This window comes from Mirounga angustirostris, unplaced genomic scaffold (genome assembly GCF_029215605.1).
Source record: "Mirounga angustirostris isolate CCGP_5_RB_7025 unplaced genomic scaffold, mMirAng1.0.hap1 SCAF_11, whole genome shotgun sequence".
NCBI classification, from domain to species: Eukaryota; Metazoa; Chordata; class Mammalia; order Carnivora; family Phocidae; genus Mirounga; species Mirounga angustirostris.
Genome location: NW_026991719.1, coordinates 1,389,664 through 1,406,626, shown reverse-complemented (window position 1 = coordinate 1,406,626; position 16,963 = coordinate 1,389,664). Strand labels below are relative to the sequence as shown.

Sequence of the window (16,963 nt, the reverse complement as noted above, 5' to 3'; positions counted from 1 at the left end):
AAAGACCCCCACCTCCACCCTCATCACCTGATCACTTTCCAAAGACCCCCACCTCCATCCTCATCACCTGATCACCTCCCAAAGACCCCCACCTCCACCCTCACGACCTGGTCACGTCCCAAACACCCCCTACCTCACCCTCATGACCTGATCACCTCCCAAAGAACCCCCACCTCCACCCTCCAAATCCAATCCCTTGGAGGGTTGGCCTTCGACATATGAATTTTAGGGGAGGAGACACCCACATTTACATCGTGGCACATTTCCTTTGCTGTTTCAGGGTAGGGAGTGGCCTTCCATCTCTGCTTGATCCAGCAATGGATGGGTTAGCTCATTAATTTAGTCAATGAACATTCATGGAACACCAGCCTGGCACCTGCCACTGGGCCAGGTAGTGAGGAACAGGGAACCTGAGACAAGGTGTGTGTGCCCGGGCAACACTGGCTGAGGGGGGAGGAGGCCAGCCAAAGTGTGCAGGTGTAAAGGGTTGTTCTTCCCACGTAGGGCACACAAAAGCTGTCTAGATGGGACCATGAGCACAGATGACCACCCCTGGGCCCATATGTCTGAGACTAAGTCTTGACTGGGAATGGCCTCCATGTTGCATGGGGATTCTTCCCAACAGTGGAGAGGCCTCCTCCATGGGTGTGGATACCACACTTAGAAGCGCACACAAGCACTTAGTGCTTGCATGATGTCCCACAGAACCGTGAGCTCTTTCAGAGCATTATTCCCTAATACCATCATGGTTTATCATAGGGGTCATGAACGTACCAGTCGGGAGCACCACCGTGAGCTTGAGAACCCCGAAATGATCACCTTTCCAATGTGATGGATGTCTTCCCGGCCCATCGTGACTGCAGGTGGAATTTCTCACCTGCGCTTGGGCCACTCAGGACTGCTCCCTCTGTGACTGTGGACACCAGGGACATGGCTGCAGTGAGAAACGTGGGGTCCACTGTGGATTTCCAGGGCACATTCCTGGAAGTGATTTTGCTTCATCAATGGATGAATGCGTTTCAGGTTGCACTAGATATTGCCCGAGGATCCCTACCCACGTTGGGATTTTCCCCTCTTGCATTCCTACCCACGGCATACACAAGCACCTGCTCACCAGCACTGTGTCAGAGAAGTGTGGTGTCACAGTGCTTGGGCTTGTCAAGTCCGATGGTGTCTCATTGAGTTTTTGTGAACATCTCTCTTTTTGGGTAAAAACTCACACACCTTTGTAAGGACCATGTTGTATGTTTTCATATACACAATTATGTTCACCCATTTTCTTCATAGGGTGTTGTTTTTCTTGATTTGTAAGAACTCTTTACATATTAAGAAAATAGCCCTTTGCATGTGATCACGGTTGCAATTTTTTTTTTCTAATTTATCATTTACTTCTAACTTTGCTTTGGGCGTGGGTTTTTTTTTTCCATGCAAAATTATTTTAGTAGGGAAATTTGTCTACTTATTCTTCTCAACTTTGACTTATAATTAGGAAGCTGTTTTATACTCTGAGGTTAAAGATAGATGGATACATGCTTTTTTCCCCTAATATGTTCATTGTGTAACTTCTACCCCTTGGTTAATTTTGATGTGTACTATATGAGGTATTGGTCTAATTTTGCCTTTTTTCCAAATGTCTATTTATGTGTCCCAACACCGTTTTTAAAAAGTTCATCTTTGGGGCGCTTAGGTGGCTCAGTCGGTTAAGCGTCTGACTCTTGGTTTTGGCTCAGGTCATGATCTCAGGGTCTTGAGATCTCAGGGTCTGACTCTTGACACGCATTGGGCTCTGTGCTCAGCATGGAGTCTGCTTGAGATTTTCTCTTCCTCTCCCTCTGGTTCTCCAGTGCAAACCAGGCAATTCACAGCCCTCTGCCCACCACGTCCATGACCACATTGTTGGCCACTGTCCACCCTACCCACGCAAATCACCGCAGGGCCAGGGACACACACATAGGGACAGTCCTTGTGACCCAGAATCTACTGAAATTATTCACACCAGCCCATGCTGAAGTTGCTGAACCTGCTTCCCTGACCCATTTCTTTCCACAATAAAGACTCCTGTCCACATTTCTGTGTCCACATTTCTGTGTCCCTCTGCCTCCTGACCCACCCTGCTGCTTCCCCTTGTGGCCCCGTGGTGCGTCGTGGCACGGCATGCCCCCTCGTCTTGGGAACTGTGTGCAACAAACTAGCTTTGCAACAACAGGCACTCATCACCTGGTCTGTTGTCCTTCTCCATACCTGAGTAATAGTAAAACCTACATCCTGTCCCATGTTGCCTGGGAGCATTGACCCTGGACTCTCATCTGCGCTCATAAATGTTACTCCCATGCTTGCTCCCGACCTTTCTGCCAGTCATTTTGCTGATACTCCAGTCGGTTCCTGCCAAGCCCTTGGCTGGGGATGAGCAAGCATTTATCAGGTGTCTTTGACCAGGCTGGAATGACTCAGGGCTAATCCACCCTATTACATTCCTGTCTCTGGAGCCTGCAGGAATCCACGAAGAATCCAACCACAGATACCGAACCACGACACCCAGGGCCCATGGGGCGTTCTCCTGTGGCTGAATTCTTCCATACGTGGACTCCACTTCTAAAACTCACTTTGATTTGTTTTTTCTTTTTCTTCTTTTGCAGTTTTGGCCCCACAACCTGGCCGTGTTGCTATAGTGACTGGAGGCACGGATGGAATCGGCTACTCCACAGCGAAGCATCTGGCGAGACTCGGCATGCATGTGATCATAGGTGATGATTGTATTGTTGGCTAATGGAAGATACCCAGTTGTTCGGTTATATAGAAACAGTGATTTGCTTATAGGTAAAACAGATCTGGGAAACACCTAAGGATGTCCTTATAAGGACTCCGGTCCTAGTGCAATGAGGACCCACCTCACTGACCTCATTTTACCTAACCACCTCTTTAAAGACTCCCTCTCCAAATAAGGTCACATTCTGAGCACTTACGGGGTCTGGGCTTCAACCTATGAATTTGGGGAAGACAGAACATAGCCCAGTGTAGACTCTGAACAGGTTTTCAAAGACTGGCTTCCTCTGCAACTGCATCCCATAGACACTACATTGTCCATTCTTCTTTTTGAGACTCTCTCTCTGTTCCTTATCCTGGTGTAACTCCTCTTGGAAAATGAAGGGATTTTCTTTGCCTGGGGAAGGGAACAGAGTTCAAATGAACCCATTGTACTTTTGTTAATTTTCCCAGTGAATTGGAGGTAGAATTTTTAATCCGCTGTGAAAAATAATATGGTGCACATCACCTTTGGAAAAGAAAAAAAAAACACTTCATGCTAATTATGTCCCCCATTGACATCATTCGCATTTAATTAATACCTTTTATGGTGTCGTGTTTTTACAGAAATCATATTATACGTCTGGTTTTAGCTGTTAAGGATTGCTTTCACTTAAGACTTTCTATGTAACATTACCCATGGTCCTTTACTTATTCATTAATGATTTATTTCTTCCTTTCTCCCATTTTTTTCCTCCAACTTTTCTCCACCATCATTTTTTAAAGGATAATTTTGGGTCAGAAGCAATAGTTGGGGCTGGGTACTTAAATATGAATGTGTTCCACTTCTTCCTGGCTCTTGACAAGCTTGGTCCTTGGACCCCGTTGGTGTCTAGTGATGCCTAAATGCACAAACTAAATCTGTAGTATTATAAACCAAATGATATTGAGATGCAGATATAAAAATATGTAAGAACACAAACTTGCCATGTGATCGTAGACACGAAATCTTTATAGGACAAATAATGTGACTTACTGGCGGGTTCAGTAACTCCTACTGACTGGAAGCTGTGATGATCTTAAACTTTATTTTGAGACAGCTTCAACACCTGAACTTGGGTCTGAAAATATCTCTGGTTTGTGTCGGTGGCCAAGTCATAGACCCTGCCCATACTTCTGTGTCTTGTCCACATTCCATTGGGGGTTGGCCACCATGATGATGTTGATTGTTGGTGTTAAAACTCACAGACCCCCTGAGTTCCATGGCGGAGGGGATCTCCGAGGGGGCTCTTAACCCAGATGGGGAACCCCCAGGTCTAGCCAGTGTGGCCTTTCTGTTGTCCTCAGAGAGGCATGGCTCACATGGGTATACTTACCTGTTCCTTCATTCCTATAATCAAATGAACTCATGCTCCTAACTTTGAGGGTTTTTTTTCACTTTTGCAAAACATGACTCCACAATTTAAAATTTTTGTATTGCATGGCCCTTCCCACGTGTCACTCTTTTGAAAAAGTGCAGTTTTTTACAGTGATTCCTCCCTCATGGACCCATGTAGGCATCTTGCTCTCATGAGCAACCTGGTCTGTAGAATGGTGTATATTTGCCAGGCTTTGGGAGGGGACGATTACTTCTTGGTTGACCTCACTGTTGTTTTTCCTCACCAGTGTTTTTTTCTTCAGGGATGTGTCCAGGTCCCGTTGTCTGAATCGATGTGGAAATGATAGATCAGTTTTTGACAAGTCCTTGCAAGGACAGTCTTTACCAACATCCATATCTACCCCCCTAGATGAAGAGCAGTTGTTCACAGATGTGGGGGTCCTGCAGGACAGGGGACCCATCTGAGTGTGCATTTCTGGAACTCCTCTTCAATTTTAGCATCCCTGTGATGTGTTTATCTCTCCCTGTGACCTGAGCACATCAGGGAGACAAGGCATGTGAGCAGAAGGACGTGGGTCCCTGGGAGACCCCTGCCCTGTCTTGGATTTCTGCCACCATCTGGGATGACTTGATAAAAATGATGTCAAGGGGGCGCCTGGGTGGGTCATTCGGTTAAGCGTCTACCTTTGGCTCAGGTCATGATCCCGGGGTCCTGGGATCGAGCCCCAGTCGGGCTCCCTGCTCAGTGGGGAGTCTGCTTCTCCCTCTCCCTCTGGCCGGCCCCCCTGCTCTTACTCTCTCTCTCTCAAATGAATAAATTTTTTAAAAATTAAAAAAACAAAGTGACGTCAAATTGTGAACAAAAGGAGCAGTAGGTCCCCTCTGAAGGCCTGCTGGTCCTGAGCTAGTGGCAGAAGGAAGCTGGTGGAGCAGGATGGGGAGGGACCCTCCAGTCTAAGAACAGATAGGGGCTAGTGTCCAGTACTGGTTATCTCTGCCCCTTGTGACTTCTCTAGTGCATCTGTCTTCTTCATCTTCTTAATTCTTTGTGAAACTAGGCAATATTGCAATGCAAAGAAAAAAAAAGTTCCATTTCTGTGCTTTTTGCCTCAATGTGGTAGTTTAGGTCATGATGAAGTCTAGATGGCTTAGGTCATGATGGGGTCTAGTTGGGTTAGGTCATGAGGAGGTCTAGTTGGGTGGATCCTGAGGAGGTCTTGTTCAGTTGGGTGATGATGAGGTCTAGTTGGGTTAGGTCATGATGAGGTCTATTTGGGTTAGGTGATGATGAGGTCTAGTTAGGTAGGTCGTGATGGGGTCTAGTTGGGTTAGGTGATGATGGGGTCTAGTTGGGTTAAGTGATGATGGGGTCTAGTTGGGTTAGGTGATGATGAGGTCTAGGTGATGAGGTCTAGTTGGGTGGGTGATGATGAGGTCTAGGTGATGAGGTCTAGATGGGTGGGGTCTAATTGGGTTAGGTAATGATGAGGTCTAGTTGGGTTAGGTGATGTTGAGGCCTAGTTGGGTAGGTGATGATGAGTTCTAGTTGGGTGGGTCATGAGGAGGTCTAGTTGGGTTAGGTGATGATGGGTCTAGTTGGGTTAGGTGATGATGGGGTCTAATTGGGTTAGGTGATGATGGGGTCTAATTGGGTAAGTGATGATGAGGTCTAGTTGGGTTAGGTGATGAGGAGGTCTCTGTGATGATGACGTTTAGTTGGATAGGTCATGACGAAGTTTAGTTGGGTAGGTCACTAGGAAGTCAGATTGGGGTTAGGTCATGCTGAGGTCTACTTGAGTGAAGAGTATGTACTGCAGACACAATGCAGTGAAAACATGTGAGCAAGCATGTGGTACTCATGCATGTGAGGACTGGAGCCCTGTCTCTCCTATTACCTCCTCATTTAGGTGATGTTTGTTGAGGCCAGGAACAGTCCTGCCAGCACCAAAGTTCTCCTTCTCTTGAGTCAAAGAGAGTAAGCACCACCTGTGCTCCTCACCTCCTGCATCTTCTTTCCCACAGAGCTTTGGATGTCTGCATGGGTCTCAGTTTGATCCTCTCAGTCAGTCTAATCAAATGTGAATGTTCCTTCCTCCCTGAGTCTTTCAGGGCATAATTGCACATATTCTGAGAGGGACAATGTTTCATCTTGTGTGACAGTTTGATACAAGGCCACTTAATGAAATATTATCATTGGACACTTTAACATAAATTTCATACTAAATAAAAACTAAGAGATGTGTATACAATTTAAAATTTCCCAATCCTGCATCCATTAATGTTTAAAGAGCAATCAGTTACTTGCTAAAGAATTGAAAAGGGAACCTGGATCCAACCCAAGCACATTAATATTGCTATAAATACATTAATTATTAAATTTCTCATCTCACAATATCTCAGTTCTTAAAGTTTCAAAATACTGTTTTGGTGGAGGATCTTTCTTTATAATTCTTCATGAACAGCCATCTAAGGTTGAGACTAGGGGCCAGTAAATTTTTTCTGGTGTGGACCAGATAATAAATATTTGCCTGGGTGTGTCTCTAAATGATCAGCTCTGCCTTGATAGCAGGAAAGCACCATTGCCAATATTTAAAGCTACGGGCATGGCTGTTGTTCCAATAATCTTTTTTTTTTTTCTTTTTGCATCCGGGAGATCGTCCAGTGTGGCCCCAGGTCCCCTGTTTGCTGACTCTGGATTGGGTTCAGCATCTTTAAACTTAGCCCCCCACAGAAAGCATGAGCAGAAGGCAGACCCACTCTGCTTGTGCCTACCTTCCATTCTGGTCCAGTGCTCTCTCTCATGGAATATTTGCTCAGTAAATGTAGGAAATCTCTAGTGATTGCATAGAGTCAAGGTTCCATATCCAGCTGATAAAGATGACCTTTGCCAAAAAATGTGCCTGTGTCCATACCTCTAATACAATGCCTTAGGGAGAGTAGCGAGCTGCCCATCAAGGGGAGCTGTTACCATGACCAGTTTCCCCTGCTGGTTTGATGACCTCCGCTTTCTCTGGCCATTGATATCTTTTTTTGGGAATATGGAGCATCTCTCCCACTTCATGTAAGATTCCACTGGGCCACCCATCCCTGATGCCAAGATGGTGAATGCCAGACACGTGGCCTGGCAGTGGATGGCTCTTGAATATTTTAAAATTGTATGGGATTTCCGAAATAAGCTCATGCATGTACATGGCCCCAGCTTAAAGAAAGGTGAATTTTATTTTGTTGTCTTTGATGCCTAGAACATTTAGAGATGGAATATAACTTTCCTGGCATCCTGCCTGACTGTGCACCCTGTAACTCAGGAAGACTCTCTGAGCAAAAATCTAACAACCATGTAATATTCTCTTTCTTCAAGGGAGCTGAAGGTGTGAATATTTTCACAGCTGCGTTTTCTTGATGTCTGCAACTTTGAACTCCTTCAAGGTGGTGGCACGTTATATAATCTTTTAATTCACCCCTTAAAGATGTCTTTTGCCATATTTATCTTAGATACATCTCCAGCTGGAGCCAAAGACGTTTTCGATTTCACGACGTTCACTGCTTCTGCTGTCTGTGTTTCCTTAACTCTTTGTTGTAAACCCTTTTGCTTTTGGAAAGGGCATTCCTTCAGGGTTTTTGTTGGGGGGGGCACTTGTCAATGACACAGAGTAATGAGTGCAGGATACAGTCACAGGGGATCCATAGCAGGGCCCCTTGCGTGTTAGTCCAAATATAAAAATGAAACAAAATAGAGGAAAACAGCATGCAGAAATGCCTCCAGAACGGATTGCTTGGTAATATGTTTTCCTTGAGATCTCAAGAAGGTTGTACCCCAGAGAACACCTGGCCAGTGGGGGCTGGATGCAGGTGGGAGGGTGATGTGAGCCACCCTGCCCCTTGGAACCTGGTCCTGCCAGACCAGGTGTCTCTTCTGGTGTCCTCACGCCACCTGTCACTTCTCGGGGCTCTAGGAGCTTCATGCCCATGCCTGTGTTCCTCAGATGCCAGGTCTAATCCCCTTGTGTGGAAGTGCTCCCATGACTCACCCCTGCAGGGAGTTTCGGGGTTGGCTCACCCCGCAAAGGAGCTGAACATCTGCCTGAGGTCCAGTTTATTGTGAGCACTGGTGTGTAGGAAGACAGTGTGTCCTGGGCTTCTCCCCCAAATAGCAGCCCCATTCGGCACACCTTAAAATTCGGACCGTGTGCTCAGGGACACAGTTGGAAAACGAGATTCCTTCCTCCAAACATCAGTGCATTGTCTTATAGTAAGACACTAAAGAAGCCTCATTCACTATCTTAACCCCAAATTGCATAGTCTGTATTTTAAGGGTGACGTCCCTCACACATGAAACACGCGTGGCCATTCTTCTAAGCTCATGTTTCCCTGGAGTCATACCTGTGGGATTTGTACGGAGTCATTGATAAGGGAATGGGAAATCCCAGGTACATAGTGGGAATGGCCCATGATCATTTTGTAGCTCCGACCACCAGTGGGGTGGGGGTAGGCGGGCATCCACTAAAGTTTCTTAGAAAGTTCTGTGTGTGCTCTGAGCTTCCCACCACCATTTTTATGCTTAGGCAATCCTTGGCTCTCCCCAACCCCCACCCCATGTTCTTTGTGCCACTAGATGCCTCACGCCCCAGTAATCATCAAAAGGGAAAGTCTCCTCACCGGTCCAAGTAAAGGCAAGGTTTCATCAATTGGTAGGTTGTGTTGGCAAGAACTTCTCTGGTGACCCCATTCCACACCAGGGCTCAATGACAAGCTGTAAAGAGCCCCCTCCGGGGTTGTGTTTTGTGTCTCAAGACAACATTTTCTCGTGCTCAATAATGTCTGGATGACCTTGCCACTGATTGTATCTTTTCTTTTCCTTGTAGCTGGAAATAACGCCGGCAAAGCCCACAAAGTTGTGAGACAAATACAAGAAGAGACTTTGAATGACAAAGGTAGTGTTTGTGAGCCACGCGGCTCTTGTCCTTGGTCCGAGCTGATGTTGGCGGCTGAGCCACAGACTCCGATGTGGCATTGTGGGCGCGAGTGGTGGAGGTGGTACTTGGGGGTGGGGGATGTATCTCCCACTTGTGCGTTTCTTCTGGGGATTTCTGGTCTGCCCCCCGCGGAGAGTGGTGAACAGGAGCAAGCATGTCCCTGTGATAGCATTGGTCTGTGTAGGCATCTCCTGGGGGAGGCGTTCGAATGTGCCGGTTGATTTGCATGTCCTGTGACAACAGGACCTTGTTTCCATGACGTGTCCATCTCCAGGGCTGGGGGGCCCTCAGCGGCATGTCTTCATGCAGGAACTGTTAGATGCACCTGCCAGCAGGTGCATCTACTGGTTGGCGGTTCTGGACTACAGATAATTCCAACATGGATGTGTCTGGTGCCACCTTACTCAGTAGCAAATCCTGTAGTGCTTGCTCTCTCTACTTGTCCGGCCTGAGCAGTGGACACCTGTTTGTAACATCTCTCCCAGTTGCAAGTGCTATTGAGTGCTTTCTGAGCACTCATGGGCCTCATGTTTAAGAAAAGAAGATGCACATCAGTTATCTTGGACTGGATCCAACCAAGATGGCGCTTTGAGCATGTCCCAGATGCTGGGGCTTCTCCTGTCTGAATTTATCGTGATCGTTCTTCTTCTTCTCCTTCTTCTCCTTTTTCTTCTTCTTTTTCTTCTTCTTCCTTCTTCTTCTTCTTCTTCCTCTTCTCCTCTTCTTCTCCTCTTCCTCCTTTTCCTCCTTCTCCTTCACCACCTTCTCTTCCTCTTCCTCTTCTTCCTCCTCTTCCTCTTCTTCCTCCTCTTTCTTCTCCTTCCTCCTTCTCCTCCTCCTTCTTCTCCTCCTCCTCCTTCTTTTCCTTCCTCCTCCTCCTTCTTCTCCTCCTTCTCCTTCCTGTCTTCCTCTTCTTCCTTCTTCTTCTTTTTAAGATTTTATTTGTTTATTTGAGAGAGAGAGAGAGAATAAGCAGGGGGAGGAGCAGAGGGAGAGGGAGAAGCAGACTCTACACTATCATGGAGCCTGACTTGAGGCTCGAACCCACAACCCTGAGATCATGACCTGAGCCAAAACCAAGAGTTGGTAGCTCAACCAACTGAACCACCCAGGCTCCCCAATGGTGGTTCTTCTTAAAAAGTCGGAGACAGAGGAAAGCCACGGATGGCAAGTCTAGTTAGCATCTGTCCTGTGGTGCCCTTATTCCCCACCTAGCTCGTGCAAGGCAGCTGTGAAACTTGCCATTTCCTACCCTGTGCACATGGCGGGGGGTATGTCCCAGCTGCCTCTGACCTTTTTGGCACGACTCCTTTGATCCTGGGACAGAACATGGAGGGGAGCTTCCCCATAGGCCAGAGCCAGTCCGGCTCTTTGTGTAACACCAGGCATCTGTTGCAGATGGGAACCGATTCCTTCTGTCCCTGCCCTGCACAGAAATGATCATGACAGATGATCCTTGTCCCTGTCCCCATTTACCATGGTTCAAGGAGATGGCGTTCTCCAACACAGTTGTGTCCCAGCCCTGTAGCATCGCAGGGAACAGGTTACAAATGCAGATTCCTAGCCCTGTCAGGAGCCAGAGCCTTGTGACAACAGGGCCCAGGAATCTGCATTTCCCTCTGGTTGAAGCCTCATGGATGCACTAGCCCTTGATTTCCAGACCCAAAGAGGAGTTTCATGGGAAACCACCAAATCATGTGTTCTTTGTGACTTTTGAAAAATTCTGGATAAATTTTTTAAAAAGGATAATTTAAAGAATAGTTTGCCGGGCGCCTGGGTGGCTCAGTCGGTTGAGCAACTGCCTTCGGCTCAGGTCATGATCCCAGGGTCCTGGGATCGAGTCCCACATCGGGCTCCCTGCTCCGCGGGGAGCCTGCTTCTCCCTCTCCCACTCCCCCTGCTTGTGTTCCCTCTCTCGCTGTATCTCTCTCTGTCAAATAAATAAATAAAATCTTAAAAAAAAAAAAGAATAGTTTGCCAAAACTTGCTTAGGTTACAACCCAAGGAGGGAGTAAAGGTTCGTTCATAAAGTTCAAGAGTTTCATGTGTTCTAACAAAGCTGTAAGCAAAAGCCCTGATTTGTCAGAGGAAAGATGTTCTAGAAGCTGTTTCTTTTTTTTTTTTTTAATTTTTTTATTCTTATGTTAATCCCCATACATTACAACATTAGTTTTAGATGAAGTGTTCCATGATTCATTGTTTGTGCACAACACCCAGTGCTCCATGCAGAATGTGCCCTCCTCAATACCCACCACCGGGCTAACCCATCCTCCCACCCCCCTCCCCTCTAGAACCCTGTTTGTTTTTCAGAGTCCATCGTCTCTCATGGTTCATCTACCTCTCCGATTTCCCCCGCTTCATTTAGAAGCTGTTTCTAATGTTAGAGGTGGCTAATGCTGGCTCCCGTGCTGTGTTGAGATTCAGGTGTGGGTGTGCAAAGCCCGTGCGTTCAAGGGACAGCTCTTTGTCAGCTCCTCTGTGGTGGAGGGGAGGCTGCCAAGGGTCTTGAGTTCTGCAAGGCAATGAAGGCAATGATTCCTAATCACACAGGATGGTGCGCTCACTTCTGAGAGCAGGCACGCCCCTCTCATCAGAGCTGACGATGTGCTCTCTGTTGGTGGCTCCTGTTTCTTCCTTCCTGTCAAATGCCACCAAGTAGACACATGGAATTAGCATCAGGGAGACCCAGGCACTGGGGCGGATAACACTTCGGGTGCACACTTGCAGTCCCAGGAACCTCAGCCTGTCTCAGTGCATGCTGCACCCCCTCCTGGCCCCCTGTTTCTGGGCATCTCCATTTATGAAAGGGGCAGACCCTTTGTGTATATAAGAAGCATGGTTGTGCATCCTAGGTGGGGGTGGTGGGCCCTGCTTTGTCCTTTCTCCTTAGAACAGGACTGACTAAGGCCCTGAGGGGGGTCACTGGGTCTTGGGCATAGCCTGGCCTGGGAGCTGACATGCGGGGCCAGGGAGGTATCTGGACCCGAGCTGGGCAAGCCCTGAAGTGTGCAGCATGGGTACTCCAAATGGGGACCCCATTCATGGTAGTTTCCTGTGTCCATTATGACCGAATGGGTTGGTAGGATGAGCAGGGGGGAAAGAGGTCTGAGCCAGATGTGTGCATGCACACACACACACACACATTTTAAGTAAATCTTGTGTGCATTGAATTAAACGAGAAAGCCACACCGTATTAATTTTATATCAGAAGCCAGAGCCTTTGGAAGAGTTGGTCAGTGGAGGGCCCCCTTCCCGGCATGTTAGGTGCAGGATGCTGGACTTGGCCGGGTGGGGGCAGTGGGGCGGTGGTCCTAGAACAGAGTTTTGCTTTGGCTGAACCTGCATCCAGGCTCAGGGGCCCCCAGAGACACTGTACAGGGCACCCGGAGCCACTCCCTCTGCCATGGGGCAGCAGGTGCGTTAACAGGCCCCCTTCCTCTTGGCACATCTCCTTGCGACTGCAAGTCTAGCTCAGGATGCTCTCCAGAGCTGAGTTCAGATGGAGACACTTCTCTCCAGACCAGCCTGCACCCACTGGAGCCTCCGAAATTCTTGCCCACGCACCACCAGCAACACAACTTGGATTGAGGCCCATGGGAGCCACACTTACTCATGGAATATGGCTCTTCTGTGATTCCTGCATTGGGTAATTGTGTCTCTGTGGATTCTTTAGATTTTTTTTTTTTTTTTTTGAGCAAGCAAACACACATCCTAACAACATAAGTGTAGGTTCCTGTCAAGAACACAATGATTTCTCACTCCAGCCTACCTCCACCTCTTCTCTGGACTTAATGTAAGTAAAAAAAAAAAAAAAAAAAAAAAAAATCTAAGTTCTTAGTTGAATGCTTCATCCTTCTTACTTTCTGGTACTTTCTGCCTTTGAGGTCATGGTCACTTGAGAGCCCACTTTGGTTTGGGGTAGGAGGATGCCCACATACCAACCTTCAACTAGTTGAGCTCTTGGAAGGATAAATTTATGAGTGTTTTCAGGAACGAAGGCAATATGGCTCATTTCTCAACTGAGAGATTTTCCAGGGACAAGAGTTTGAATACCTTATCATCATGTATCCGTGGCGCCAAAGTCTTTATTGCTCTTGAGTAATAACTGCTGAAGAAAGCTGTCTTGTTTGGAGCAAATACTCTCGCTTCTAGGACCAAAGTAAATGAAATAGAAAATAAAAGTACAAAACCCAACACCACCACAAAAACAAATGGCAGAAAGACATAACAGCATCCCAGCGAACCCAAATGGGAATAGAGAATTTAAATACTCTTAAAAGGATTTAGAGAAGGTAATTCTGTTTTGGACATTCGCCACAGACTCACACAAAACCATAGCATTTATTCCTAATTCGTAATTATTAATTCCTAATCCTAAACCTTCAGTGTGATCCCACTGGAAATACAGAGTCTGCAATCTTCTCTAAAAGGCTTTGCTTTGTGTTCTTCGGAAATATCTTCTTGACCAGTTTCCGTCTTTCCTAACATTCTTCTGCCAGCAGTAGCTTGCTCCGTCTTTATTGGGAAGAAGGGCCAGCTGCTTGATTCATGGACTTTTTGCTCAGGTATTATGTCCGGTTTGCTTTTGTTGAAAGAGAACTTTTCCTGTGCTGGGAAAAGTCAGTTGTGTGTACTTACTGGTGAGATAGTTTCACCTTAGAAATACATCTTTGAACTATAATGTTTGGATTATCCAACTGACTATAAAGTAATTAGTCACTGAAGCAAAAAATACTATGATGTCAGTTCGGTATTCATTATGGGAATAGGTAATAGCGTCTCTGGATCGCAATCTACTAGTCTTTGTCATCTGAGAGATTCATATCTTGAATGTAGGCCTACCTTGAGATGAATAGACAGCTACTGTTTTTCTTCTACTCATAGACTCTCTGATTTTGCAGAATGATCCTTCTGGATGGAGCTTGGTCCATTTGGAAAAACTTGAGTGAATGTTGACTGCATGGATTTCTTTGTTCCCTCCACCGTGTATCCTTTTTCTTTATGACATAGAGTTCTTAACACCCAGTACCTACAGTGAAGCACTTGATGGGAGTTTCTTGGCCAATAGTCAACGAAATCCCCAAGAGAAGTTTGAACAATATTCTGCATGTATAGTTAGGTCCGGCATATACTCAAGACTACTTAATCTTCCTTACTTAATATAAAATGGTCCTTATTGACATGAATTTTTCAAACTAGAGTCCCTTTTTTTTTTTTTTAACTTTTTAATTTTAATTTAGTGTCCCGAGGTAGGCAATAAACAGCCATGCTACCTAGCTAGATGACAGCCAGGCAGACAGACAGACACCTGATTTCCTGTGGGTAATTAGAAGGTTTAGAAGGTCACTGAGTCTTTACTGAAAGCATGGAAGGAGAAGCTCAGCACTTTCTGAAAATTTAATCGGCTATTATAGCTTGCTCTCACCTTGTTCCTTACATTAAAAGGCTCTTCATTTCTCAGGCTGCAACGATTAATTTTAACCTTTCAAAACACTGGCAAGGTGAATTCTATGAGAGAGGGCGATTGTCTGCCTGGTTTCCTTAGCTCCTCTATAAATACCTAGAGGATTAAAAAAAAAATCCCACAAGGAAGAGTTTTCATCCTCAGATTGCCTGCCACATTCTGCTTCCCCCCAACAATAATTTATGGAATATTTTTACTCCCCGCAAGGTCACTGGCTTTTTTATTTTCACTTTTCCTTTGGGCACATCTCAGATGGTTCCTTTGAACACATCTCAAGATGCTCTGTGTATCTAAGCTAAGTAATGGGACATCACACATGTAACAGTTTCAACAAATTATTCCAGAAACATTACTTCCATAATATTTTTCACTCTGGGGGAAATGAAGTAGACTTTAGTTACTATAGAATAGAAGCATACAGTAAGAAAGGGTTGGCTTTTTAAAAAATAAAATGTGGAGTGTTATATGAAGATATTTCATACATGTCAGTTGGATCCACAGGTATAACCACCCATTCTCTGTGATATGTAGTTTTAAGTAGGCAGAACCCATTGTGTTAGCGAGTTAGAAATCCATTAGATCCCCCTTGTAGCAGATGCTGTAAACCCTTATGGCCAGGAGAGCCTTGGTAACGTACTGTAGGGCCTTGGAGATAAATATTTATATTTCCTATATTTGCAGGTTTTATCTTAAAGGCTTTTCTCATGGAGCCACATTGCACTCTCTCCAAAGAGCAGCTCTGGGATTTGCATGGTCCTAAGTATTTATTTGCAGATAAGGTGATCCCTCTCTACTCCCAATCTTTCTGTATGCTGTCCCTCACCCACCCGTTCCCTCAGGTTTCCGTCTGGGGCCATTTCACTTCTGCGTGATGAACTTCCATTAGCATTTCTTTAACCGTGGGGTCTGCTCATCACAAATTTCCGTACCTTTCGTGTGTCTAAAATTGTCATTACTTTGCCTGCAGTTTTTGAAAGATATTTTCCGTGGATATAGAATTCCAGGTTGAAAACATCTTCTGACCCCCCCCCCCGCCCCCCCAGGATATTAAAGGTGTTCTGGCATGGACCTTTGTCATTTGGGATGAGAAGTCAGCTATAATTATTATCAATATTTCATGAATATAAGTGTCTTTTCCCATCTTTTCTGTTATTTTCTGTTTTCAGAAGTTTGAGAATATGCATAGGTGTGGTTCCTTTTTCCCCCTTATGTTTATTCTGCTTGGGTGTAAAAGGTTTTCTGTATCTGTGAGTAGTTGGATGTGATAAAACTTAAAGAATTTTCAGCCATTTTTTTCCAAAAAGCTTTTTCTGGTCTGTTCTTTCCATCTTGTTCTTATGAGTCTACAATTACACATATATTAGATACTGTGGTGTTCTTTGGCATTTAGTTCATCGAGCAGATGAATTTTATCCCAGATTTAAAAAATTTTGGTCTGTGCTTCAGTTTGGATAATTTCTATTGACCTACCTCAAGTTCACTGAGTTGTTTTTTCAGTTCTGTCTATTATACTTTTAATCCCATGATTGGATTTTTGATTGCAGCAAAACAAACTGCATTTTTTGGGTTTAGGGTTTCTAGTTGGTTATTTTTAGTTTACCTATCTTTTTTGATGTTCTTCATATCCTCCTCCTTGACGCCCATCTGTTCTTGTAGCCTCTTCAATATGTACTAGTTCTTTTAAAGTCCTCTTCTGCTAATTCGAACATCTGCATCATCTCTGAGTCTGTTTCTATTGATTTTTTTTCCCTCTTGACAGCAGGTTACATGTTGTTTCTTTGCATGTGAAGTGATTTTTTTGTTGTTGTTTATTAGACACTGTGACTGATCCATGATACAGACTTTGGATTCTGTTATCTTCCTCTGAAGAATGTTGAGTTTTGTAGCAAGCAATGATATGACTTGCAGGATACCTAGATCTTGTGGAAGCTCAGCTGAAGGTCTGGTTATCATGAGTCTATTTCACTGTTGCCCTTGGGCCTTGGACGGAGCTCTTAATCTTGAGACATGGTCCTTTCTTCTAAGCGATAGACCATCTCCGGTTTCAGGTGAGAGTCCAAGATGTTCACCAGGTCCTTCCAACTTGGCAGGACTCAAATGTCATCTTGTCTCCCCAACACCAGGCAGCAGCTGAAATTTCTCTGCTCAACTTTCAACCTTCTACCTGTTGTTTGCTTCTGAGCTCCTTGGTGTCTCAAGTTGGAGCCTTTGAAACTCAGTACTCAGACAAGGGGTCCACAGGAGTTTCTACTCACATTTTGGTGTTCTGCCCCCCACCCCCCCATGGCCTTTCAGTTTTAGGATTGTACCTGTCGATTCCAGCTGCCCTAACAGCCCCAAACTTTGACCACTGTCCTCTTAGCCCATCTCTTTATTATATTCTGTTCAAGCTCTACACCTGTGCAC

The 16,963-nt window shown here is 45.5% G+C and overlaps 1 protein-coding gene across 3 annotated transcripts in view; it reads left to right on the top strand.

Moving 5' to 3' along the window:
- The window catches only part of DHRSX (dehydrogenase/reductase X-linked), a 155,488-nt gene that overhangs the window by 25,684 nt on the left and 112,841 nt on the right, over positions 1-16,963 (top strand). For all 3 annotated transcript variants that reach the window (XR_010406008.1, XM_045873976.2, XM_064573675.1), the window contains exons 2-3: positions 2,637-2,744; positions 8,983-9,051. Coding sequence is in view for 2 of the 3 variants with exons in the window: in XM_045873976.2 (XP_045729932.1) it covers positions 2,637-2,744; positions 8,983-9,051 (177 nt within the window). In the remaining variant the exon portion in view is untranslated. The remainder of the gene's footprint in view (positions 1-2,636; positions 2,745-8,982; positions 9,052-16,963) is intronic.